Source organism: Copadichromis virginalis, linkage group LG16, assembly GCF_057382275.1.
Source record: "Copadichromis virginalis isolate Kocher_CV1m ecotype Utaka linkage group LG16, C_Virginalis_male_GT1.1, whole genome shotgun sequence".
Taxonomy (NCBI): Eukaryota; Metazoa; Chordata; class Actinopteri; order Cichliformes; family Cichlidae; genus Copadichromis; species Copadichromis virginalis.
The window spans coordinates 31,668,930-31,696,059 of NC_140633.1; the positions used below are offsets into that span (position 1 = coordinate 31,668,930).

The window sequence follows — 27,130 nt, forward strand, 5'->3', positions numbered from 1 at the left end:
TATGTGATAGTGTTTGGTTTCAGTTTTTCTCAAGAACAGTCTGAGAAAATACACATTAAATGAGATTTCGAATGCAGTGTAGCCTCACTTTCATGGTCTGTCTCCAGGGAACACAGATCAAAGAAGACACAGCAAGCAGATTTAGACAGAAAAAGAGGAGATAGTTTATTTGAAATGTACAAAAGCTATATACACATGCACACGCACGCACACACACACACACACACACACATACCAAGCATAGTAAAAGTGGATGGTAGCATACACACAAACATTTAAAAGGCTACTTTCAGCAATTTCAGCAAACATAATAAAACAGAGGAATTTGCAGACCTAGTTTGCCCATCCTGTCCGAAAACAGGATTTCATTATCAAAGTCTGAGTCCTTTCCTGGACTCTGCAGTTCATTGAGAACCCAGGGGAGAGACAGGGTGCACTGACGGGGGTATGAATGTGTTAATTAGAGTTGGATCTCTACTGAGAACACACAGAGGTACTTGTATATTCTTTCAGAGAGTGCTCCTCATCAGATGCGCAGGGGTTCATGTGCCCTGATGGACTAACACTGATGCATATCCTTGTCCTTTTCAATCATTTACCCTTGTGAGATGGGACCATGGAGAATGAACGTCTCTGATCCAGAGGGCAAAGAAGGAAATCACATTTCACATCCTCACAATCTCAGATTATGACCAGAAAGCACTTCAGTTCTGTGGATCACAATGCCTAACAACCATGTGTTTAAACTAGGGCTGTCAAATATGTTCACTTTGTAAACTGCATTCAGTGAAATTTTATGACACACACACATGTTGGTAACACATTTCAAAACATTTCAGATGGTAAACATTTATTACATAACGACATGCTCCAGCAAACACAGCTTTTATTTCCTCTGCTGCAGGATGGTTAAGTGCATATATGAACTACAACGGCAGTTTATTTTTTTTCCAATACTGGCATTTATTAGGGAGCAGAGATACGCTGATATTTACTGGAACTTATTCGACTCCCAGACTCAAATACTCGAATGAGTGCACGCACATGTAGTAACATGCTAGCTTTACCTGACAACATCTGCACCGAACCTCATTTTTATTTTTTATTTTGTTTAAATTTTGGGATTTCTGTGGTTGTCTTTGGCTTGGCATGTTTCTCCTGTTTGTACAGCAGCGTCTAACCTTGCTGTACTACACATGCTTCTGTTATCCAGTTATTTTTCATAACTTATTTAACCTGTTTCCGTTGTTTAATGGTTGTCAGCAAACAGTTTCTACTGTGGCTACATTACTATGACCTCTGGGAGTATTAGTGTGTTATATATCCACCCAGATTCTGGTAAAGCCAAAGGAAAATATAGTTTAGCATAACCAACTGATTAAAAAAAAGAAAAGAAAATGATAGAAGAAAAAATAATTGAATGACTATTGAAAATCATGACCATCCCTGGTGTATAATTTGGCCTCAGGCTTTTTTAAAAATTTATTTGGTCACTGTGTCAAAGTAGTACTGCAGGCTAGACCCTGCCCCGCCTATTTGGTGCTATGGTAGCTCAACATGCCCTCCCATCTATGCGCATTCATGGATGTCAGCAACAGGAAGAGGCACTGAGCATGACACTGATGAAGTCAGACAAAGTATTAAAAGCAAGGAGCTGGGACTGGGGTGGGTTAAAAGCAACTTGCAGATGTGTTGAAAATGTAGAAGGTAGAGCTACTTAATCAGATCACCCTGTGTGAGGTTTGCCAGTTAGTTGTAGTAAAGAACCATAACATGGGCTGAAGAAACTGCTCCACGCTTCCATAATCAGTTTTTGCAACTGCCTATTATCGTTTAGTTAAGTCAATACAAAATGAATTTATCATTTATAAACTGTTTGACAGCTCTAGCTTAAACAGCAAGTGTGTAACATATCTTAGACCAGGTACCATACAGTATCATCTACAAACATAACAGTCTATCCACATATTGTGTCCATTTCCTGATAATTCGGTTTTTGTGTCATATTCAGATTCTCACACTTGATGACCTCATCAAGGCACTATGTGAACTGCTATCAGTGCACCACTTTTTAAAGGCCTATTACGCTGGCAAATACTGAATGGCAATTGTTCTTGATCTGTTTATATACCCTGGGCTATCATAGACTTGTAGCTAAAAAGTATGGCTTTTTAACAAATGATAGAAAATGGTCCTTAACCGTATCTATATTTACTATTAACCTTTTAATGTAACATATAATCTGAAACAAATATTACAGGATAAGCATATTACTATGAACAGTGTAGAAAAAGTTTATGTAATGAGCAGTTTTGCATTGTACAATCAGTGCTTTCTTGTATAGTCTTTATATTCCTGATATTCATGGTAAGAATGGATGGATGATGAGGTGTTTGATTGCTCTCAGCTAATCATGTTGAGGAACTTGCTTTCCTCAGCCAGGGCTGTGAGCATAGAGTTCATGTCACCGATGGCCATGTTGCCAATCCCTGCCGGTACAGAAGCGAGGGTGACAGAGTTGCGGGGGGTGGTGAGACGTGAGGAACTCTGAGAGAGGCTCTGCAGAAGGCCTGGACTCAGGGTGCCCGACATTAGGCTTGAGTGGTCTCCGTCATCAAGCATGGTATCAAAGTCGATCTGGGCGTGCTCTGTGGCCCCAGATCCACTGGTGGAAGAATCCACTGTGCTGCTGGAGACCTGGTTGACGCCTGGTGAAGCCATGTTGGCTGCAGAAGTGTTGTTGCTGGAAGGAGCCTGACTGGCACATGGGGACATGGGAGCATCAAAGCTGACAGAAGGTGGCTCAAACACGTGAATCTGACCTGTGTAGAACACAGCGGAGTTTGGATTTTCTGAGTTGCTGTCATGGGCTACTGACCCACTGGGCCTCTTTGGGCTTGCCTCAGAGGTATCATTACCTTGACCGGGGCAAACATCCGATGACTTGAGCAATCGGCTCGGTTGTGTCATGCTAGACCCTCCGTGTGGTCTGGCAGTAGACCTGGGCTCTGTGGGAGGCCTGGGTTGTAACATTCCTCTGCCTCCATTTTGGACATTGTGCTGCTGTTGGGAGATAACGTAATTTTGCTGAGGATCCACTTGGCTGACATAAGAATAGACATCAGTCTGTGTCCTTGATCTGTAACTTTGGACCTCTTGATCTGCCATACTGTTGCGCGTAGGTCTCATGCTAGTGCTTCCAGATATAGAACTTGGGATTGCTTCTTGGCCAAACCCTTGCTGAGGACTCATTTGGTTACTAAAGTTCACGCTGTTGCATTGTCTCTGTTGTGGATGCTGCTGTAGAGAGATGTTCATCAGCCTCTGGTTGCTGTGGTTTGCATACCCCTGCATAGATATATTCTGACTCATAGGCACAACTTGCTGGTTGTTGCTCAAGCCCTGACCTTGCGTCTGGAAGGACCCAAAGTTCTGCCTCTGCTGTACAACAGCTAGATTCCCCCTGAGAGGATGCTGCTGCTGTTTGGGAAGCTTGGCTGTGGTGTCCACTGTTCCTGAACTCACCTCATTCCACTGCACTGGCATGTTATTCTTGTTCATGTTTTCTGATGGTGCTGCAAAAGGCTGCTGAGCACCTCCCGGACCCATCTGGCAGGACTGCACATCCTGATTGGACTGAGCCATCATGGTATCCACCATGGCCATCCTCCTCTGCGCAAAAAATGATGCTGGTGGAGCCACGCCTGTCTGGTAGCCCTGAGTCTGACCGTGGGAATTATAGTCGGTTTGTCCCAAGTTGTGAGTAGAGGGGCCAGAATTCTGTGACCTGAGGTACTGTACCACATCGTCTGGAAGCACCATATCATCCTCTCCACCCTGCTCACCCCCAACCATCATTCCATCTACCGCCATGTTCTCCATGGCTACATTCTCAGAAATGCTTGGTGGTCTGGGGGCAAATGGGTAGCGTTGCAGGCTTCCATCAGAGCGAGTATAGCCCTGTGTAGCCAGTGTCTGGTGACGTTCTGCAGCTGGTGGAGCATTCATGGGGTTCATGCTGCTCATGCTGTTGTAGCGCTGGACCCTTGGAAGGGAGAGAGGGTCCAGTGTCGTACGAGGCACTGGATCACTTGCACGGCGTGGCAGATTGGTGGGTACTTCGTGGGGCATCATGCTCTGCGTGCCATATCCAATATCACTGCACCGTCTTGGTACAGTTCCAGAGGGTGGCTGATGGAAGGGATGCGATGAGCCTTCTTGGGAGTCGCTGTAGAGTGCCATGCGAGTCCTTAGGCTCATTCGTTCCATGTTGGGAAGAGGAGTAGGTGGTGCTCCACCAATGGCAGCAGCATACTTTGCCTTTAGCCGATAATGTTGTGCTGGTGTAAGACTGAGAAGGCTTGGAAGGCCTGCTCCACCTCCTCCGCTGACACCGCCACCTCCGCAGTGGCTGGCCTCACTGGATCGACGAGACAGGTCAGTAGAGATTGGGTCATAGGAGTCAGCTGAACTGATATTGTTGTGGCGATTAGCGCCAAACTGGGATGTCCCACTGGAGCGACGGCTGGAATAGCACGGGGATATACCAGAGGAGCGCCGGCTTAGGGTGTAAGCAGAGCTGATGGTGCTGGTGGTGCTGTCACGGCGCTCGTTCAGCTGGTTCAATAGCGTCACTTCACATGACAACAGGTCATCCATGCGTTGGCCAGGGTACGAACCACTTAAGTTACTCATGTTGGAGTTCTCCAGCAGGGACCCTGGCAGATAAAAAGATTAGAATAAATATTATTATATTATAACATTATATATGCACATGAGTTTATAATTACAGAGGAAGCATTTCTCAGCATCGCTGTTTTTGGTCTTTATAGCTAGTGTCCACCTTCATAACAACTGTACAGGGACTGAAAGCTAGAGCACTGTCCGCTTTGTTACATGTACAGGGAGCTGTAGCTCCTAGCTGTCTGCAAGGCTTAACCTCACCTGATTAAACTCACCATCACTTTTGGAACAAATAATACGGCTGTTGTGTAGTTAACTGTACTGACAGACTGTCCAAGAAGTCTGTGCTCCAGTTTGGGTAGTAAAATTCTGGGATTTTACTGGAATGTACTGAGCATTTATTAGCAGGTTTCTGTATGACAGACAAGTTTTGGATGTTCCTTATTAGTGCTAGCATTAGCTTACTGCTCCAACCTTTAATTGAAATATGATCACTCATTTAAGAAAAAACTAAGCAGCACATATAACTAAAGCTTAGGCTTCAAGATGGGTATAAATGGTTCATTCCATCTCCATCTCCAACTTCACAGTCTATGACAGTACAGCCCAATATGAGGTGTTTCTTCAACATGTAGTCCTTACCAACTGCAGGTATGGGAGGCAGCTTCATGCTAATGCGTTGGCCCTGCAGCGGCTGTGGCGCAGAGTTAACCCAGGGGCAGGGGTCCCTCACCGTCTTCAGCCTTTCCTTCTTGATGTTTTCCAGCTTGATGGTGACTGCACCACCGTGACCCGTGGCTTTCCTCAACTGAAGCCCCATCCCAGCCTGCTGGCCCCCAGTGGGAACAGTGGAGTCAACCATGGGGCACTCGTCCTGTGCGCTGAGGTCCCCGAAGCTGCCCCCGCTGTGCACGGCCATCTCTACCCCACTGTCGTTGTTGTTGGCGCTGCTGAGAGGCGATGGCTCGCTGCTACATGACGAGTGGCCACCAGGACTGGACTGATACGTCTGGAGGAGGACAGACGAAAGTGTCATGAATCAAAATCCAAGAGGTTAGTAGATCATAGAAATATTCACTTTGCTGTTTGAGTAAATGAAAAAGAAAATAAAATGATTAAAAAGTGAAATTTAAAAATGAATATAAATGAAAGAAAACTAAAACACAGCCTTGTGCCAAGCTAAAAAAAAAACCTATTAGATATTCTTCAATATTAAATAATTACCACAGTTAAAAAATTCTGATTGTGATGGTGTTTTGTAATAACTAATGTAGCCCTATAGCTTCATACTCTTGTGAATTATAAAGGAGGTTTATTTATTTAAGAAAACAAGTGGATAATAGAAAAGTTCTGTGAGCAGCACACATGCTACACAAGTCCCTGCCTTTCAGTATTAATGTGACAATGACTTTTATCGTTGGTTGAATATTGAGCTCATAGATATAAAAATCCAGTGTAATGGCAGCGTAAGACTGTCTTACATGCAAAGGAGCAAGAAAATATATGAACATGGATTATCATGCACCATACATTTCCACCATACAGGAATTTGAAAAAAAAAAAGACATTGAAACAGGCTGCGTGCTCACCTCAGTGAAGTCTGTCCATTAGCAGGGTTTCAAAGGAAAGAGAGAAGCAGGTTCAGACAACAAACAGAGAGTGAGTTTGAAAGGACGCATGCAGGTCCAGCAGGGAACCTCTCACTAACAATGTTAGTAAAAATGTAAGATAACTGTTGTTCCCCTGTTTTAAAGCTCACCCAGAGCCACTGTCTCGTGTAACCGATAAACAGGACTCACCATAGAGTTCTCTGTCTTAATAGACTTGACTTGTAGGCAGTCTTCCCCTCCCCTAGAGGTGCTGTTGGCCTCCACCTTGCCATCTACGGCTCTTGCGCTGTGCTTGGAGTTTGCCTCGTTCTCCCCATTGCCTTTGGGTGGCTGTAGCCTTGGGGGAGCGTCACTTCGTTGTTTCTTGGTCACGTGAGCTTCGGGTCCATGGACCGTCTTGACGTGCTTCCTGAGAGAGCTTGGGTCCGTGTAGCGCTTGGTACAGCCCGGGATTTTACACACATATGGTTTCTGCCAAGATGGATTCAACATGATTTTTACTGTGGCAAATCTAAATCTTAGCTGACCTTTCCGGCTGCTCAGATGAGATCCATGTGTGAACTTACCTCATTGGAGTGTGTGCGGTTCTGGTGCTTCGCTCGGTCTGAGGCATTTGAGAAAGCCTTGTTGCAGCCTTCGTGCTCACATACATAGGGTTTCTCCCCAGTGTGGGACCTGAGATGGGTCTTGAGATTCTCCAGGCGGGAGTAAGCTTTAGAACAGCCCTCAAACTGCAGAGAGACAGACAATGGGACAGACGGACAATGAGATTGATGCTTGAGTGCTGTTGTTTTGTCTGCAGCTGGCCAGAGAAAAGAGCCGGAACACAACAACAAAAACAACACGAAAAAGCTCTTTTTGTTCCAGTTTTTAAATGTCATTTACTCTTGGACTCTTGCCCACCTACTGTGGTGTGCCACACAAAAGCAAAGCTCTGCTACACTTTTGGTAAAAAAAGGGCTATTACACAAAAAATCCAAACTAAGTGTGAGGTGTGGTAGAGCTCTTTGTCTGGTGCACTTTGTTGAGACAAAGAGAAGTCTGTGTTTAGCCTTTGTATTCACTTATACTGTACAAGCTATAATTTGGTATTCCTTCTGAGCAGTCATTGTGAGTGTAATTGGCTCTGAAATTAAAAGAGAATCAAATTAGAGCAGCCCAGAAAGGGGATGAAAAAGTCCGAAGACTCATCCTTAAAAAGAAAAGACTAAAGGGGAGTTAGGAGAAGATGCATGTGGGATTTGTGTGCAGAATATACAGCTTGGTCTTAATAAGGACCCATGGCCCCCTGCTTGTCTGCAAATTTTAATTACACACCCACACTGTCAATCAGCTTTCTTAACTTTATCCTTCACAAGTCATCTGTTTTAATACATTCATGAGAGGCCCAGAGTGAGCTTTGAAGCCAAGCAAACAGGCCCCTCAATTTGATCTTCACACAGCAAATGAAGGCTTCAATGAAAGCCCATGATTTATCAAACACGGGAAATATAGTGGTGGTACGCACAAAGAAAATCATATCAAGTTTTTTTGTAAGGGAGTTTTTTCCACAGGCGAAACTGACGCACTAAAGGGCTGACATTCTTTGACTGCTAAAGCGGCGGAATAAATTCCAACTTCAACTAGTTGGTTAACATGTTAACAAGAAGGTTAAAGGGCCTCTCCAGTGTTTTTACACAGATCAATGAACCAACTGTGAGAATTAAAGTCAGTGTGTATAACTAGTTGTATCATGTCTGCTGTGGCTCTGCAGGAACTTTAGTGAATGTGAGAGGAGATTTTGTGTCTGCCTTCTCATTGTTATGCACACACACATTGTTAAAAAGCATTTTTGCAGATCACACCTAGGTTTATGGTTTTGGAAACAAAGTTAATACATCATTGCTTAACAGGTGGGTGCCATAACCTATGCCATATATGTTATGAAAGGAATTCTTCTTCCCCCCTGTTGCCTTTTGCTGCTTATAGTGGATCGTTAGGTTTTCTCTGTATGTCTGTATTTCTCTGGATGTCACCAACTATGCCAAATAGCTTGCATTGCAATCCGAGCTGGAAAATGGTGCTGGCTGCATTATGGGAGATGATGGCTTGTGATACCAGTCAGCAAATTACCAAGAATACGAGGCGCTTACCGTGCACTTATGGGGCTTCTCCCCCGTGTGTCGCCTCATATGGACCACCAGCATGTACTGTGCCTTGAAGGGCTTTTGCTCCCGTGAACACTCCTCCCAGCGACACACAAACTCTTTCTTCTCACCGTGGATGTGGTCATTGTTGATATGCTGTACATACAGATTGATTCCAGTAAATTGTCACAGTTCTATGATACTTTTCCCTAAAGATGAAAATAACGTAACAAAATGCTAAAGAAGAGTCAGCAAATTCTTGTCTTTTTCCCACCAGAATAGGCTCCCGCCTCATGTGTCCATGCATGCTTGACTCACTGACATCACTCTGCAATCCATTATAGCTGACAGTTATTATGCCTTTGTCAATAGTAGACAAAAGCTACAAAGGCTGTGTGTGTGTGTGTGTGTGTGTGTTTTTTCAGGCTGTGTTTGTGTTCACATTTCTCTTGGAAAAGGAACTACAGCGGATCCTTGTAAAAAGTGATCAAGAAGAGGATTTCCGACTGCATTCCTTCATTTCCTTCATTTCCATGGATCATGAGGTCAATCGAAACAGTTTCTATGTGACTTTTTAACTTGCACTTTAAATATGCAGAAAGTCTTCAGAGAAATTAGACAGTACTCAATTATCAAAGGCGTGAAGAGAAAAAAGAATGGCATGCTGGAGTCCAACGTATATACAGCCTAGAGCACTTCAAGGCAAAATGTCCTCAGCTACAGCATATTTGGTCACATGACTTCTGCTGCAGTCAAACATGATTTCTCTGAACAGACACATTTCAAAACACTTGTCCCGTCCACCGCATTCAAATATCCACACACCCAGAGGAACCACCTCATTTCCTGAGGACATCCAAGCCTACAATGCTCCACTTATGTGGCCACTTCTTCACCAGCAGAAAAGGTCTGTGGTTAGCAATTCTACTGAGGGCTATTCTGGGAGGAAGGAGGAAGAGGAGGAGGAATGGAAAAAAGTGTGTGGCCCACGCAGAGGTCTCTATTTTCAGGTTACACACTACTGTGAATCCGTAATTTGGAGGCTCTTGAAACAGGATTACTCTGGTCAAACAGAAACCACAAGAAACCCACAGGTGTGTGTGTGTGGTGTGTATGTGTGTTTGTTTTGGTCTCTTTTCGCTGATGATGTTTGAACCTCATGTGAAACCCCAGATGTGCTCAGAGAGGTGGTGTTAGAGGTCACACCCATGTAATTTATACTTTATAGAAAACAGGAACATAAACGCACTGTTGGCACTGTTTATCAGCACAGTCCTCTACTGGTCCACAGAGTTTGCAAAGTTGTTAAAGGTAACTCTGGTCCTGCGTGTAGCAGCTTATAGCGACCTGTCCACCTCCTCCCATTGGTCTGTAGGTCTATGGACCTGACATATGACTCTCCTACTGCTACTCGGAGGTGACTCACTGCCAGTCAGAAAGTGTAGAGAAGAGAAGTTGGCCTGGAAAAAGCAAGGGTGCATAACCCCAAAGTTGCTGGCATGACGATGGATTTATGGCCGGCCCTTTGGGCTTCGGGGGTTGGAGGTGTTGCTGGGAGTAAGAGGTTAGGGGTTAGGGGTCTCTGGGCTTGTGGAGGGGTGGGCACAGCTGCAGGGCTTGGGCTTGAATTTGGCAAGAGCCAGCAGGCTCATTAACATTACGCGTGTCGACCCAACAGAAAGAGACCGGTCACTACTCAGCTTTCTGAGTGGACCCAATCAGCATGGATTTAATTAGGAGCAGAAGAGGAATCTGAACTTTTGAGTTTTTACACAACAACAGTAGTCTATCCACTGTCATTGCAAACAAAACAGCAGATACTGACAACATAATGAGCAACACAACATAGAACCCTAACAACCACCAGGGATTAAGGAGGGTAGTATGTATTTCTTTAAAGGAATTTCTAATTTAGCAGTTTTGGTGTTTCCCAACGTTAACTGAGTATTTTTTTTGCAACTCTCAACCATTTTAGAATATATTTTAAATTCATAGACAATGCTCTTATTTTGAAAAAGTTGGTTACTGCTAACAAGGTCCCCAAAAGTTGATTCTGTCCATCTAGACAGTGTTTTCAGTGTGAGAACAGAATCAGCTTTTTAGGATTTCCTTTCCTTGATGATTGAGGATGCATTAAGACATGCTAACAAGGTCGTTCTTGTTGTGGTCTGTGATGTCTCGTATTGGGACAGACTCTAAATCCATCTTTGGAGTTCCTGTTCTGCTTTTAAAATCTGTTTCTGGATGAGCAGTCCAGAACCTGCAGCAGGTGCAACTGGTTTAAACTGACTGAGGCTGCAGGGCCGGTTCCTGAAGTCTATATTACTTATTAATCTAATTAAGAAAGCTTGCACGTCCCCGTCCACCACTGCAATATAATCTAATCCTGTGGGAATTGCTGGATTTATGTCCTCTGTCTGCTGGCTGGCTGTCATTAAAAAACAAACAAACAAAAAAATCCAACTGAGTACTCAAAAACTCACATGAACGAGTTGGTCCTGGGTATCGTACTCTTTGGAGCAGCCATCCCAGTGGCAGTTGGTTTCATAGATGGCCTCTGGCTCCTGTTTACACTCATCTTTATCCAGATCTTCACTCAGGTCCAGGATCCCCCCACCGTGGTCCTGGAGACAAAGTGTATGATACTTCAGATATCAAATACGTGCATCCAATTTAAATGAGTTAAAAAAACAAAACAAAAAACAAGACTTAACCTTTCACAAGTCATTAAGAAGCATTCCGCACTATTTTGCATTTCTCTTATCTTATCAACCTCTTTATTACAGAGGAAGAGTTGTAAAAAAACACACCTCTTGTCACATATTAAAGCTGCATTTGTATCCATTACTTATAATCAATTAGAGACTAATTAGCAACCTAACTTTAAGGTGCACCACTCTCCCACTTTAAGGAGCTTATTATTTTCTCACCTGAGACGATGGTGAAATGGGCAGTGGACCCTCTGCTTCGGTCTTCACCTTTGACCTCTTCGTGGTCAGTGGGTTGACAGTGCTGCTGACTGCTGGATCTCCACTGGCGTTCTGAAAGACATGAAGGAACAGAGGAATGTGTTTTTAACTGGTTGTCATTACCTACATTTCTTTTTATTGAAGGAAAATTAGTTAGAATTATCGTTCTTAAAGGGACAGTACACCTAGAAATATATATATATATTTATTTATTTACACGTTTATCCTTGGGCCACTAGTTTTGCTTGTCAATCCTAATGCCCAGTTTACATCAAGCTTTTGGTGTTTTGATGTTTGCCTTCTCTTGAATATAATGGAGATTACTTTTTGGTGCTTAAAATACATTAATAAATAAACTCAGCAGCAATGTTTCATTTCAGAAATCATGGCCTAAACAAAACAAAACAAAAAACACAAATCCCAAATCCTTATTTTTACAGGTTTTGATTTTAAAATTTTGAGTTTGTCTCTTTAAATATTCAGCCATCCCTTGACACTGGAAATATCTCATTCATAATTTATCAGCCAACCATTCCATTACTTGTAATACAAACCATCCCTAACCATTCATTCATTTGTGAACTATTAATCTTCCCACTCCCTCACCTTTTAATTAAACCAACGACTGAGCACCAGACTCTACTGCTTTCCACACCACAGGGAGCAGAGGGGAGTCACAAAGTTACGCTGTGCCGCTGCAAAGAGATGTGACAAGTCCTGGTTGCACCAGGCACCACGGTTCATAAGTCAGACTAGGACCCGCCGCCGAGACTAAACAGTTTAGACTGCTTTATGATCGCCAAAGCCGCAAGGAAATATGAAAGAAGAGGAGTTATTACCCTCGCTACAGATTGGGGGAGGAGGCAGGGTCGGGGCTAGAGGAGTATGTGAGTGTATGTGGGGGCGACGAGAGGGCTTTGATCTGTCGACTGATTCTGAAAAGACAAAGACTACGAAGGCCTGTTAAAGCTCTAATGGAGAAGAAAAGAAAGGATGGATATGAGTGTGTGTGTGTTTATTGAGGTTCGTTGGAGGAAGTCCAACAATGGAGAGGGGGGTCTTCTAATCCCACCCAGAACACTACAGTGCAGTTCTAGGGGCCTCGATGATTCATTCAGTTGGCTGGAAACCAAGAGGGAAATATGGTTCTGATCACTACAGAAATAAAGCTGTGTGTGTGAGTGTGTGCAGAAAGGTGCAAATATACAGTACACTCCAGCACACTTGGATTCAGCAGACACAGTGCTGAAACAGAGCTGGAGGCAGTGGCGTGTAGTGTGAGATGAAGTGATTCACCAAGTGGGAAGTTTACATTACGAGGGGCTGCGGTGTTGACAGTGGGCTGATAAAGTGGAGCAGAGGAGACAGTGGGAAGTAAGACAGATGGAACTGGGAAGGAGCCTCAAACATTTTTCTGACCTGAGACATCATTTGTAAAAATACTTCATGATAACTCATGCAATTAGGCTTTGTTCCAGCACCTCAAATCTATGTCTCGGTTCACTATCTTCTTTTTACGACTATTTGTTGGAGTTTTATAGCTTCTAAAATTATCTAAAAATATCAAAAGAATGTGGAGAAACAGCAGTTTGGACATTTTGTCCAAGATGTCTGCGTATCGTGTTGCAGAGATATCAACTTGTGTTTGGTTTATTTTACTTGTTATGGTTGCTATGTTTGTTTGTTTTTTACATTTTATTTTCATCTGTAATTAAAATGTGTATGCTATTACATTTGAAGAATTCTTTTCAAAGTATTATTTTACAATTTCTCTTACCTTTATCTACGGTCAAGTTCAAGAGACACTTAAACTCTTTGCAATGTTTTATGTATCAGGACAAAATAAAAATAATCATTTGCTCCTTATTAGGTCTTAAATTTATTTAAAGACAAAACATTAGATGAACAACAACATGTGAAAAATGAGACCGTGGCATTAGTAACAGCGTAAAAACTAAGTACAGCCCAGAAATTCCAAACAAGTCATATTTGTTCAGTCTTTTTCTAATTGTACTGTCATGAACATTAGCATAACAACTGAGGCCTGCAGAATCTGAGGTGTAGCTGCAGAGCATTGCACATTCTGAGCTCAGGGTGAAGTTCCCTTCCCTGGGAAGACTGGCAACTGTCTAGGGGATAGTGTCCGGTGAATGTTATAAAGGTTTTGCTTGTTGGAGAACCACAAGACTTAAACTTTGTTTATTCTATTAATGTTTATGTGACCTAGTGATCACAAAACATTAGAATCATGACATAAAAAGTGAAAATTTGGTAATCAGAGAAAATCTGTATTCATCCCAAGCTTACATATCCGTATAATGCAATCTGAGGTATAACTTTAAAATATAAAGACATGAATGTTACCTGGTTTGCTTCGGAGTTGGTGCTATTGTGGGAGGACATAGGTGATGCAGTGAGGGGGTGTTGACGAGCAGAGAACGAAGATGGCGACTGTTGAATGAGAGGAGGCGTGTGGCCAAAGGCGTTGAGACTCCTTTGCTGGGACAACAGCTGCTGGTAGGCAACGGGGTTGATGTGATGGGGGAAGCTGAATGTCGGGCTGAGTGAGGGGGTGAGAGGAAAAAAGATATTTTAAGGCTAACATGGCTGGAGACTTTTGTCTACTAACATTAAAGCAACTGGAATCATGGTCGCATTGTCCCTCACTACCAAGTGAAAATAGATAAGCTAGCATTCTCCTTTGAAGCAAGGACCATGTAGTGTAACCTGGCACTGCAGGAAAGTCGATTTTACTCTGAATCTAAAATGCCTCATAAAGACCAAGTCAACGACTACAGAATTGTTTTTTTGTGTGGTTTCAGTCCAAATCCCGGACAAGCCCCCACTTACACTGCACCTTTACTTCCAGTGCAACCTTACACTTTAAGTGATAGTTGTAAAATGCTCACTGATGTATTTTTAATAGTTTTTGGAGAAGAATGTGTCATCTTTTCTTCAAAGCAATCTTGCTTAACTTGAAGCCACCCTGCATGTCTACTGGTTTGTTGTAACAGTATGAATACAATAAATTCGCTCCATTTGTTTTTAATAGCTGTGAATAGAAAATATATACATTTACTAGCCACCCAAAAAAGGAACTTGATTATAATGGATATTTCAAGAAAAATGGTGATTTTTAAAAGTGTGACTAATTAATAACTGTGGTAGATCTGAATCAACAGACGCCTGCAGACTACAGTTGCTGGAAACTATAAATATGCCTGTCAATGTTCATACAGTATTCTTGTATGAACCGCAATTATACCTGATTCCGCCGACTGAAAGGTGCCCATAGGAGCTGCTAGCGGCTGAACTGGAGCGTGAATTGTTGATGTAGGCCACCAGGGAGTTGGGTGAGGTACGAATCATGGTCTGCAGGTCAATGCTAGCATCTGACAGTGGCGAGATGGACAGCGCCCTTTTTCTGCTGAGCCGGGGTGTCAACCTTGGGCTGGAAAAACGGGATACTGGGGACAGACAACAAGAGACACAAATGCAGAAATGTCACCAATTTTGCCTTTTGATATTTGAGTTTTTTGCCACCAATAAATTAACTGCTTGAAAAATGGACAGCAAAATGCAGACTGTGAGGAAATGACAAAACCGCCATTCCCCTAATATATACTGGTTCCTAAAGTGACCGGATCCACATACACGCCAATGTTAAAATTTCTGGCTTTGCAGCAAAAATAAATGCTGCAAAGCCAGAGCACTGAATACACCCAAGCTAGCTAACAGTATCTAACACTCCACACATATTGTCCCAATATGTTTTTTTGGATTTCACGTTGAATGCCTTTAATGTGCAAATTCCTTGTGTAAAAACTATGCATGGCCTCAATAGAAACCAGCAGTTATCCTGGACCATGTTCGAGGAAATGCTGAGCCGCGGGCATTCTAGTGGAGGTCACAGCCATGCTAAGCTAAACCCTATCTCCTGCATCTCTCTCACACACAGCTCCCCTATTTAACATTTGCATCCTCTTATGCATAATGAATCTGGGCCTAATCATTCTCCGTAATTACTTTGATAGGAATCTCTTTCAGCCGCTGTACTTGGGGAAGTTAAATAGAGGCAATTTGAACAAATTGATTTCAGAATCCCATTAAAAAAAAAACAAGGCTGACTCACAAAGGTAGAGTTAATGGCCTCCTGTTAGACCTGCTTCTTGTACTGTTTTCTCATTCTTTTCAAAAAGAGCACAAGAAAATGACGGGGTTCACTACTTTCCCATGAACTTAAAGAAGGCAATTTGTTTTTCCACACATACTGATGTGTATTTATTTCTTTTAAAGGCATGCAACTCTCACTCCCACATAAGACGGAGACAAATCACTGGTGGGGACCAACAGGTGCTGGTCCCAGTGTGAGGGGACAGAGCTGAGTTGAGTGCGTTCAATTACAACTTACAACAGGCATCATCAGAGGTGTGAGAGGCAGGATACTCATAATAGCCCCATCACGGCTCACCTAAGCACGTGCATAGTGACCTAACACACACACACATTTCCTGCATGTCAGCTACGCTGCTGCCAATATGTTGCCAATCGCGACTCTTTGCTGGTACAACTCACAACCCCTCTAGCGAAATTAATCCAGGCACCGCCATAATCACCGCACCAGACCTGCAGCCATAAAGAAGGGGCTTACTTCCAAAGCTATTATGTTTGGAGGTGGCAAGTCGTAAAGCAGAGGCATATGCACTCAGTTAAAAGGCTCCCAGGAGCTTCAGATGGCAGACAACAGAAGTTGTGGGCCTGGAAAAGGAGAAAAAAGGCTGGTGGAGATGATATAGACATGTATCAAAGAGTTGGCATAAACAACAAACGCTGCTCAGGAATGCGACTCCGTAGGGTTAATAAATAAATATGTCATCATCTCCCAGCCACACAGAGGGGTGGGAGTGGAGTAAAGGAGGGAGGCGGGAGGATTGAAGCAAAACTGGGATCATGAATGGGGACTTTTTTTTTTTAAAGGTGAACTTGCACCCTTGCCAACAGATTTAATGGGAGATACAGGTATTAATATTCCCCTTTATAAAGCAGGAAACAGGCCTCACAGCCTGGTGCCCTGGTAGGCTGGCGCCAGCCTCACCCTTCTGGGCACGGCGCCCACAGTGCCGCCCTCTACCCCCATCTTTAAACTGCCGCCTTCAATCTGTACATCTAATTCAGCTCAAAAGAATTCTCAGTGCCTCCAGCAACAAATTTTCAACAATGTTTGGTCAGCAAGCTCTTGTTTAGCCCAGTAATCTTTCCTAATTTTACCTGGAACAACTTTCATTCACTCTGAAACTCTCACCACTTGGTAAAGGAGCGTTTTATAGGTGGTGGTTATGACTGAAAGGGTGAACAGGTTCCGGCAGGGAGTGAGAAAACAGATGTTGCGCAGGCCGTGGCGACGCAGCAGTGTGTGGTAACGTGTGTGAGTGTGTTTGTGCGTACATATATGCGAGTGTCTGCATGTGCATCGGTGCTTTGTGGGCCTGAATCCCGGGCTGGTTGTAATTGTGGGATCTGGATTTATATAGAGGCATAATTACAGGCACACACTGATACAGTAAAGAAAAGGAATATTAAAAAAGAACCCGAGTGAGGAGTGTGCGTGATTATTTTAAGCATTTGCTTCTGCCGAAATAGTTTTGTGGAAAATGAAAATGCTCTAATTGGAGGGTTGTGCTGATCTCCAGAAGTTGCTAGCACTCGGTGTCGCTGCAGCCGGAGCCAATGGAGGGTCACTTTGCAGCCCTGCAAAGAATAGGTCTGCAGCTTTTCCTTGTGTAACACTGATAACAAAACAGCAGTGTTTGAAAAATATTTGTATTCATGGCCAATATGTGAGTGAAAACAGTTCTCTGAGAATCCACTGGCCTCTTGATAAGTTCATGGAGACAGTTAAGCTAATGCAGAGTTAGCCAACAGCAGAACGAGGAGTGGTGAGGATTGCAGCTGAGTTGGACCCACAAAGACTGCCAAGAAATTCAGCTCAGTGCCAATAAATCCTCAAACACGTAGTAAGAAATGCAAACCTTCTAACATCCTTGAACGTGTGAACAAACTGTCTCTGCTTTCGAAAAAAAGGGTTAGCATCTGTTTTGAGTACAGGACAGCAAAGCTAAGCCAAGAACATGCATACTTCACTGTGTTTTACTGCAACTAACTTTGTGGATCAAAGGTTTTCATTAAGAACTAACATTTATGTTCTCTAAACAATTCTTAAGGGATTTTAGTTTGCATAGTATTCTGCAGATATTCAGCTTTGGACAGTGAGCACCATCATATGAATATGGAAGTAGAGCAAAGATCTATTCACATACACAAGGGGAAAATATCAAGTAAATATTTATGTTTCTAGGGGAAATAGATCAATGTAAAAACTTGGATTTTAATGGTTATTGGTAAAATAAAATGCATTCAGTGCAGAGTGGCTTAACTTTTCAATATTTAATGTGTATAAACAGTAACATCTAGATACAAAAGTAACACAAATCTGCGAACCAAAGCATGCTAGTTTTTCCAAATAAGAGTTTCTAATAATGTTTCTGTGCTTTGACAAGCGCTTTTAAATGAGCAGATAATCTTGAGCTTACCCACCTTGACCTTGAATAGAGATATAACCACACCACCCACACCACCATTACACCAAAGCTAAGGTTTTGCCAGTCGGCCTCTTCATCTCCATCCACCCCCCAGTCAAGCCTGAGACGGGGACTGTTTATTTTTCCTGTTAAATCGCACTAATACGAACACTGTGAATTTTATTAGCGAGAGGGTTCGCACTGTATCCTCTACGAGCCCCCGGTGTCCAGCCCAAAGCCAGCGTTGTGTTTGCCATCGTGTTTATGCACACACTTCCAACCCATGTGCTCATGAACTAACATATAGTTAAGTGTTTGTGTAAGCAGTCTGAGGGGAACCCCCCCCCCCTCTCCCCCACCCCATCAACTCCTTCTCCCCTCACCACCACATCGGTACACAAATCTATGGCCCCCACCCCCCACCCCGCTACATCAACACTGAAATCTTTTTCCTCAGGATGGCAGACATTTACTTTGGCTGCTGCTTTTGTCATGGGAGCTTCAAGGTTTTCCAGCAAACTACTCTGATATTTCTCTGCCCACCCACCCCTCACATACCTGTGCATTCATATACAAACAGCCTTCTGAAAGCCTCCCAATGTGATACCATAATGTGACTTTATTTGCATCCATAGCAGTGGCGGTGTACCAATGCTAATAACACTTTAAAGTCTATTCACTAACTAACTTTACTTTCCTTAGTCTTAATTCTACTGGGATTAAGAGGCTAAGACCAGCTCGGGCAACTGGTTTTATGGGCCCTAGTTTATCTTTTGTAATTTTAATATATTTATTATTTTGTATATTTATTTATTTATTAGTAGGGCTGGGCCATATTATACCATTCACAGTAATACCGGTACAATGTTAGGCAATGATAAGAAAATCAAATATCGCGATAGAATATGGGTAAAATGTGCATGCGCAGTGCCTTTGTTTTCATACGGACATGGCGGCGAATGAGAAGGGCATAAGCAGATCGTTGAATGAAACAGATGAACCAGAATTGGTTGGTAAAAATGGTGCAACTTCAGTGACGTGAAACTGGTTTGGTTTTTGTCCGTCAGATAGGCACCAAAGCACAGTTTTTTGTAGAACATGCAAGCGGGCCGTCGTTATTACTGTATTTTTCGGACGCTAAGGCGCTCTTAAAAGCCTTTAATTTTCTCAAAAATTGACAGCACACCTTATAATCCAGTGTGCCTTATGTATGAATTCTGGTTGCGCTTACTGACCTCGAACCGATTTTATGTGGTACACGGTGCTCGAAAATCTGCAAAAAAGTGTCTAGTTTGACTTTGGTAATCTATGAATCCGCACCGCTTGATGGATTGTCGGAGCATTACAGCTACCGTAGTCAGGAGCCTCGCAGAGTAATACGTACTGCGCTTCAACATAATATTACCGTATTGTGTGTGTATAAGGAGCCCAAAATGACACCTGTTAAGAGACATGCGTATGAAGCGGATTTTAAACTCAAGGCTATCAGTCACACAGTAGAACATGGGAACAGAGCAGCTGTGAGAGAATTCAGCAACAGCTGCTTGTTTAAGTGAAAATAAATTGATGGGTTTTTTTGCACTGATAAAGTTGTGGAGTTGTAAAGTATTTTGTCTCGCATCAATTATGTAATCAGTTCTATTGTTATCGCAAATTTGCAAATATATATCATGATAAATATTTTTGTCCATATTGTCCTGCCCTATTTATTAGTATTTATTTTTTGGTATATTTATTTGTAACTGTCTTTAGGTTTATTGAAAGGTGTTATACAGATCTAAGTTGTTGTTATTATTATTATTATTGTTATTTTTTTTTACCATTATCAAACCCTTAAAATACGCAAAGGGCATTTAAAATAATATTCATATACCCAGTATCACTTAAACCTCATTCAAGCTTAGGCCTCAAACACAACTAGATGCATCTGTACAGATCTGTACAGATTAAAAAATGCTAAATGTAGTACTATTTTTATTTTAATGTCCCCCTGGTCTCCTTTACTTCCCTACTGTTACACATTACTTCATATTCATATTAGTTTCTTCTTTCCCAGGTCTCAGCCTCACTGCAAGTGGACCTCCACACACACACAGAGTGGAGCACAAAGAGACGGGAGAAGGAAAATAGTTCTTGTGGAAGCTGATAAAACTGTATATTACTATTATGCAATAAAATAGCTTCCTTACAAATATTACACTGAATATAACAAGAAAGAACGAGAAAGAGAGAAGCACCATGATTACCTGAGTACCTGAGTTTTCCAGTTATGTTGACTCACATAGGTCATACTGCTGATGGGATGTGACAATTAGCTGCACACATCTTTAGGTTGGCAGGTGTAGGTCAGCGTAACAACAAAAATGTTTTCTGATTTATTCATTTTTTTCCTTTTTGGCTTATGAGCTGGTGTAAAAATCTACTGAAAGTAGGTTAGTCGTGGGATTAGCTGTCACTTAAAGAAGCAACTGAAGGAACTTTTCTTTAACTCTAAACCAGCCGAGCTATTTTAATTAAAGAAACTCTAGGAAACAATGCTAAATTAAACAAGCTGCCAAACATGCACATTTTTCATGAATGTGTCTTTGGACTTGAATGTACTTTTGTTATTTCAGCCCAGTCGATTTCTCACCAGATAACGACAGTGATTGATGCGTGAAAAACATACCGCAAACACAGATACTAACTTACAGAAGCAGTTAAGCGTTGCAGCGAGGCCTTCACGGCCACTGCTAACACTGTTTGCTTAGGAGACCTGTCCATCACCCTGTCATATGGCAGTCCTGAGGGAAGGGAAAGTCTTAACAGTGGAAAAAAAGCAATCATTTTGCTGGTTATGTTTGTGTTTTTAACAGTCTGTGCCACTTCAGTCAGCGCCACAGCAGTGTCTTTCAAATGCTGTCATCCTCATCGGGGAGAAATTGGTGTGTTTAAGTTTCTCGTCTGAGGTATACCCGACAGCAAATCCTAAAAATTCTTAAGTGGACCAGCAAGACCTGCAGACCTGCCAGAAATCCCGTGTGCTCACAACTTTTCCAGCAGCACCCTTCTCACAGCAGCACCCAGTGTTTGGGGCTCTACTCTGAGCCTTGCTGTTCACTCATCCAGAGGGAAAACATGGGCTGGACGAGCCATACTATAGGGTCACTGAGTGCTCCCAGTTCTTGCGGTGGGTCTGCTGAATATTAGTGCATAAATTGATTTTTAATATGGATTTTATCTGTGCTGCCTTCCAAAACTAACGGCAGGGGTGAAGCACATATTTGCCACGTCCTCCTCCTCCTCCTTCTCCCATGTTCTAGCAGTAAATAAGGCTATTGATTCAGGCTGAGGCTGCCCGCAATGACCATTAGTTGGCCGCCTCGGTCAATGTGGTCCCTGTGCCTCGAGACTGGCAGAGTGACCCAAACCTGACCACATCACTCCGAGGATGGTAGAACACTAAATAAAAGCTGGTAGCTAGTGTGGACGTTGCAGTGAAGCAGGCGGTGGGGGTGTTGGGGTGGGGGTTGTGGCTACACAAGTAAACAACCACCCAAACAAGTGTGGGCATGGCAGCACAGCGGCGGTCACTGAGGTGGTGGGAGAAGGAAGAGGAAGGAGGAGGGCGGGAGAAGGCGGTGGTCTACAGTTTCTGAAACCCCGCCTCAGCCTGCAGCTCAGCTCAGCTCTGTTTGACTAAGTGATTGAGGTAATTTAAAAGATTAATGTTCAAGCCATCCTGTACCTGATTTTCTCCTCTCTGCTGAGTTTTCCTACCTGTGTGTGAGGATGGCAGCTTTAGTGTCTTCTGGAAGCGTGACAGTGCAGCAGGTTTTTTTTTCTTTTTTTCTGGGTGGGTGGTTGGATGGAATGAAAGGAAGAATGAGGGCTCCTGAAGGGGGTCAGTGCCAAGCAGGGTGTTTGATTATCAGGCATCGAAAAGGCCGACTTTCCTCTCTGTGAGCTTTCTCTTTCTCATTCATGAGGGCTGAAGGTTTCTTGGAAGCGTTTCCTTGCTGAAGTCAAACGTCTGTTCTGGTGCCTGACTGTCACTTTGATAGAGGGCCGAGGTTCTGGCTGGCATCAAAGAACAGGCTGGCCTCTGTGAGTTTGTGTGCAAACACGTGTACGAGTTTGTGAGCATTAGCCTGGCGGTTAAATTTCTGCCTGCCACTGAGTGTGAGTGTGTGTGTCAGCAATAACCTCCCTGCTATTACATAGCAGTATATGCAGGATTGAGCCCTGCCTGATACAGAGCAGAGATGAAGGTATACCTCCATGCTGCCTCTTTATTGGCTACCCCGGACGTTTTTCTTTTTTGTCGGCTGTTACTCATAACGACATCACAAACACACCTGAAACACAATCAGAATTAGAGACTTTAAGGTAATGTGGTTTTATGAGATCCTGGCCTCTGGGCTTTCAGTGTTTACACACCCTCAACTAGCCTCGGCCCCCATACGTGTAAGTCTAAAAACCACTAGCTTTGATGTTGAAAGCACTGCCATGAAAAAGCCTCAAGAGGAAGAACAAGAGGACCGTATCAACATGTCTGGTGCTGAGAACAAAGGACAACGTGGCTGTTAAATTTGCCTCTTAGTGTTAAAGTGGTGATAAAAGACAAGCTTGGGTTTCCGTATCAAGATGGTTGATAATATTTTGACATATCATGCTGGAAGCGCCGAGAGCTTCCACAGGTTCTGGTTTTGATTTGGTTTGAGGTTTTCAAAAATGCCTAATTATGAAATAAAAGTCTGCAGGCTGATTTTCAGCTGAACCAAACAGAATGATCTATCTTCTCCAGTGACTGATTTTCATGTCAGAATCTCCCAGTGAACCCAAACATTCTGTTAGATAAAATCTGGACAATAATTTGACGAATTGCTGTTGAAATTTGACCTCACAGTGGGAATCATGTTTTTTTTTCTTCTCTCCATGCTACCCCCATGGTGTCACTTTTCAATGTGAGGCTCACACAGAGCTCCAAAAGTCCAGTCCTGAACATGTCTTTGCCTTTTTTCATTGATGTCTGATTAGGTCAACACACTAAATTAAGCAGTTTAGGCACTAAAATGACTTAGTTACAATTAGAGATGGACCGATCCGATATTACGTATCGGTATCCGTCCGATACTGACCTAAATTACTGGACGAAAGCACCTCACAAAACTTGCAACACGCCGTAACTCGCCTCAGAACGTTAGCACGTCGGAGCAGTATGCATCACGTGATGGAGCGGCTGTGGCATGCGGGACCTGTCGGTGGTCTGGTTGAGGATGTGGAGCTTCGCTAGCAACCCGGCATTTCATCTCCGACAAAGTTATCCCCGAGAGAAGTAAAGCAAGTGTGTAAGTCCATCTCTGAATGTTTGTAAAGCATTCCTGCGTTAAGCTTAACAAGCGATATATGGAGCGACTGCCTCTTCTTGCTGCTACTTCAATCATGAAACTGCTTAATGATCAGCTGATCGGCTTTTCTGTCGCGACTCCGTCTCTCTTGTTTGTTTTTGGCCCACTTTGCACCAGAAAGAGGAAACCAGTGTATAAACAACAGCAGCACGTTTAAGCTTGATCAGCTATTGTTAGAATTTATTTAATATTACTTTCTACTCCAGGATCTTTTTCTACGTAGCTGACGCTGGTAACTGTGCAGGGGCGGATTTAGCAAAGTTTAGCCAGGGGGGCCGATAGGGCATTAACAGGGAAAAGGGGAGCACAAAAACACACTTTTCTTTCTTATTCTCATTTAAAATGTCGAGCTTTTAATAAATAATTATCTGACACCCAAAGTTTTAATTTGATGTAAAATGAATAGAAGTCCATTACTGTATATAGTGACTATTAAGTCTAATATATATATACCCTAGGAAGCTATAGTACTTTTTCCTTTGGGAAGGTACCATCTGTGCAGTCTGCAATTTTGTTGAAGAAAGATGTTGAATCTATTTAATATTTCTTGAAAAATAATTGATTTCTGTGCTTTTTTTTTCACACTGCATCAAATTAAGGTTGATTACGTCGATTAAGCATCACGAGGTGGAGCGTGAGGGGTGGTTCCCCATTTTTTATTTATTTATTTTTGTTGTTCCTGGGAGTTGGAACCCTATTAGTTAGGTTGCTTAATATTTACGCTAAGTACTCTTTAAAATACCAGAATAGGGAGGATGGTGTAGGTTTAAGTTTATTAGATTGATCAGTATTGCTGAACTATGAAATATTTTTTTTTGCATACAGGTATAACAGAATAGTTTTAGTGTAGTTGTTGTTTTAAACTTGAGTATGAACTTATACAAAATGCAGCAAGATATTTAAAAAAACTGTTTTATTGATTAAAAAACACTATATCGGCTTCATATCGGTATCGGCAGATATCCAAATTTATGATATTGGTATCGGACATAAAAAAGTGGTATCGTGCCATCTCTAGTTACAATTAGAAGAAACCCTGGGTTGATATAAAATACACCTTTATGTAAAATTTGTTAAAAGTCTAGTACCATCTATAATAAGCTTCTCCAACATCTCCTGAGTTACAGGTATACCTATTCTTGCATGCATCCTTTCATTTCCTCATCATGTCCATTTATGACAGCCCTGGATGCTAGACAATGACCTTAAAGTGGTACATATATGACAATAGGCTCTGATCATGTGTCAGTGTCTTTTCTTTTCAGTTTTCTTCCTGTTTTATTTTGAAGGTTATTTCCTCATGTGGCTTCCTGTCTCTGTTGAGTCTACTGGTTTACACAGTTTGGTTTCTTTTTTACCCCATTTTTCCTTTTTAGACTTTTTTCCACTATGGAAACTTGAAATAAAATATTGTATTTTTTTGAACATACCATTTAGCTTCCTTAAAATGACCCTGTCTTAAACTCAAAGTATTCTTTTTCAGCTAAACTATTAATGCATACATTGATGGGTACAGTAAATGTGTCAGTACACTCAGCATTTCTCTCCTCACCATCCACAGGGCTGATGTAATCGGGAAGGTGAGCTGCGGCCGCTGCAGCTGCCGCCGCCGCACCACTTTGCATCAGCAGGTCACCGTAGGGGCTTCTCTGGCTGGCGCTGGCCATCAGGTAGTACTCTGCAGGGTTCGCTCCCGGAGGCGGTGGCGGGAGACTGAATAGGGCGCGGTCCTTCAAGTGTTCGTGGGTTACTGCGGCAGAGAACAGAGACAAATGGAGAATAGATCAGCTTCTCTTTCTGGAAATAAAGATCAAAGCAAATACTCGCAATCAGTAAGAGAAATTGTTAGAATTCCCGCTCATCCCCCAGTGCAGAGGTCGTTGTAAACCTGTGAAGTGATGCTAAAGTAATTCTGACAAGTCAGAAGGGCTGAGCAAAATGGATTTCCTGTAATGAAGTGATATGTTCACAGACAGTGTTTGACATATCCCTCGACAGAATGACAAAAACAAACAGGAGAACAGCGAAGGAATCGAGTGCCCTGCTTCACAGACTCAAGATTCGTTCCTGCATGTTTGTGAGGCTTGCTTTTTTTTTTTTTTTTTTTTTTTGATGAAACAAGTCTGATGTCTTTGAGGCTTGAAGGGTTTGGGGAAGAATCTCTGGGGACTAAAGGGAAGCAGAAGAAGAAGGGGAGCAGGGCAAATGGGGGAAGGGGGGGGGGGAACCACATTCCTGCACCTCTTGTGTCTGACAGGCTGAAGTCATACACAGAGTGCAGGTGCTCACGGACCCGTGCAATGCTGAGGAAGCCTTAAACGCTGCATGAGCAAAAGTAATATTGACGTAAAAAGTGTTAACACCTGCATCCAGTAAAGCAATGTTTAAAAATGTCATAAACTATAAGAGTGAGGGACAGATTGCTTTTACTTTTTCCCTATTCCTCCAGTGGGTGTGGGTATTTGGAGGAGACAGGGGTGTGGGCTGAAAATGGATTAATATGCACCCTAATGGAAACACGGGGGAAGCTGGGGTTGTACCCTCTGCACGCACAGACGCATAAAGCAAAACTGTGGGTCCATCAGAAACTATTAGGCCATAGCTGTGGTAACAGCGCACAGGCAGCATGTTTGTGCTGCTGCAAGCATACTCCTGGTTTCTCCACGGCTGCCAGATCACATTACCACCGCCGCACAGAAGCATTTTGTGTCTGGGTGTATGTGTGTGACCTCACATATGAACACAGAGGGATGAGGGGTAGCGGCTACGCTCCACAGCCCCAGAGAAAGCAGACAGAAAGTTACACTGGTCAAAAGTTGAAATGTTTTCCAAACTCAGCTTCTACCCGTGCACACCCAGGCTTTCTCCAGCTTCAGTTAAGTGAAAAAGTAGAAAACAAAGAACTGTAATTCTGCTGTTTTAGTCTGTCAACAGATCAGCGTGAGAGGATTTTGAGTGTCTACATGAGTGTGAGTCACCTGTTTGTGTTGTTGTTGAAAGTGCTAAGAAAGCTTTCTGAAAGTGCTATATGAATAAATTGCAAACGCATATATTTCTTTTGACAAATAATACAGAAAATTATAATAATACTACAGAAAAAAACTAAAGCTACCACTCAAACTATTATCAGCTGAAATAAACAAATTAATCATTTATTCTGGTAACTTTTAAAGGCATCATACATTTCCTGCACATAACCAGTTCAATCCAATATTGTCAAGTAAAAACCCTACAATAAACCAGACTTCAAGAAGGTGTCAAAGGTAGAAAGTCATTTTGGAAACCGCTCCAAAGCTCAGCGAGTCATTGTCACATAGCTGCCATGTTTCCCATCTATATATCCAACAGACATTCAGAAATATTCTGGTGAAAAGCAAAAGTCTTCCAGTTCAGTGCTGAGCAAACATCCATGGATGTCTACAGGCAGTTTACTTTATTCTCTGGAGACCAACCAATACTAGAGGAATGCTGCTAACACGGCTGAGGCTATTTTACATGCAGTCAGACGTTAGGACGTCCTTCCTTTTACCTCTCCACACATACTGTAGAAATGTCAGAGATACATATCAGTGCAACTACCAGCTACTAATTACATTTGCGTTTGGCATTATGAGCACAGACTTTGTATCACACCAAAAGCAGTTTTACAAACAGTCTTTAACACATGCATTACACCTAGGTAACTGTATCTGGAGTTTACACATGCTCCACTGAGCTCCATGCTTCCAAAGGCTTTATTTATGTTCTGCTGAGCTGCAGAGTGCCCTCCATTTG

General features: G+C 42.7%; 1 protein-coding gene across 1 annotated transcript in view; it reads right to left on the bottom strand.

Moving 5' to 3' along the window:
• Positions 1-140: 140 nt before the first annotated feature.
• Positions 141-27,130, bottom strand: part of gli2a (GLI family zinc finger 2a) — an 83,689-nt gene continuing 56,699 nt past the window's right edge. The window contains exons 5-14 of the mRNA XM_085434426.1: positions 24,909-25,106; positions 14,654-14,855; positions 13,753-13,948; positions 11,350-11,460; positions 10,903-11,043; positions 8,426-8,575; positions 6,860-7,024; positions 6,483-6,764; positions 5,326-5,692; positions 141-4,718 (exon numbers count right to left, since the gene is read on the bottom strand). Coding sequence (XP_085290552.1) covers positions 2,404-4,718; positions 5,326-5,692; positions 6,483-6,764; positions 6,860-7,024; positions 8,426-8,575; positions 10,903-11,043; positions 11,350-11,460; positions 13,753-13,948; positions 14,654-14,855; positions 24,909-25,106 — 4,127 coding nt within the window. The 3' untranslated portion in view covers positions 141-2,403. The remainder of the gene's footprint in view (positions 4,719-5,325; positions 5,693-6,482; positions 6,765-6,859; positions 7,025-8,425; positions 8,576-10,902; positions 11,044-11,349; positions 11,461-13,752; positions 13,949-14,653; positions 14,856-24,908; positions 25,107-27,130) is intronic.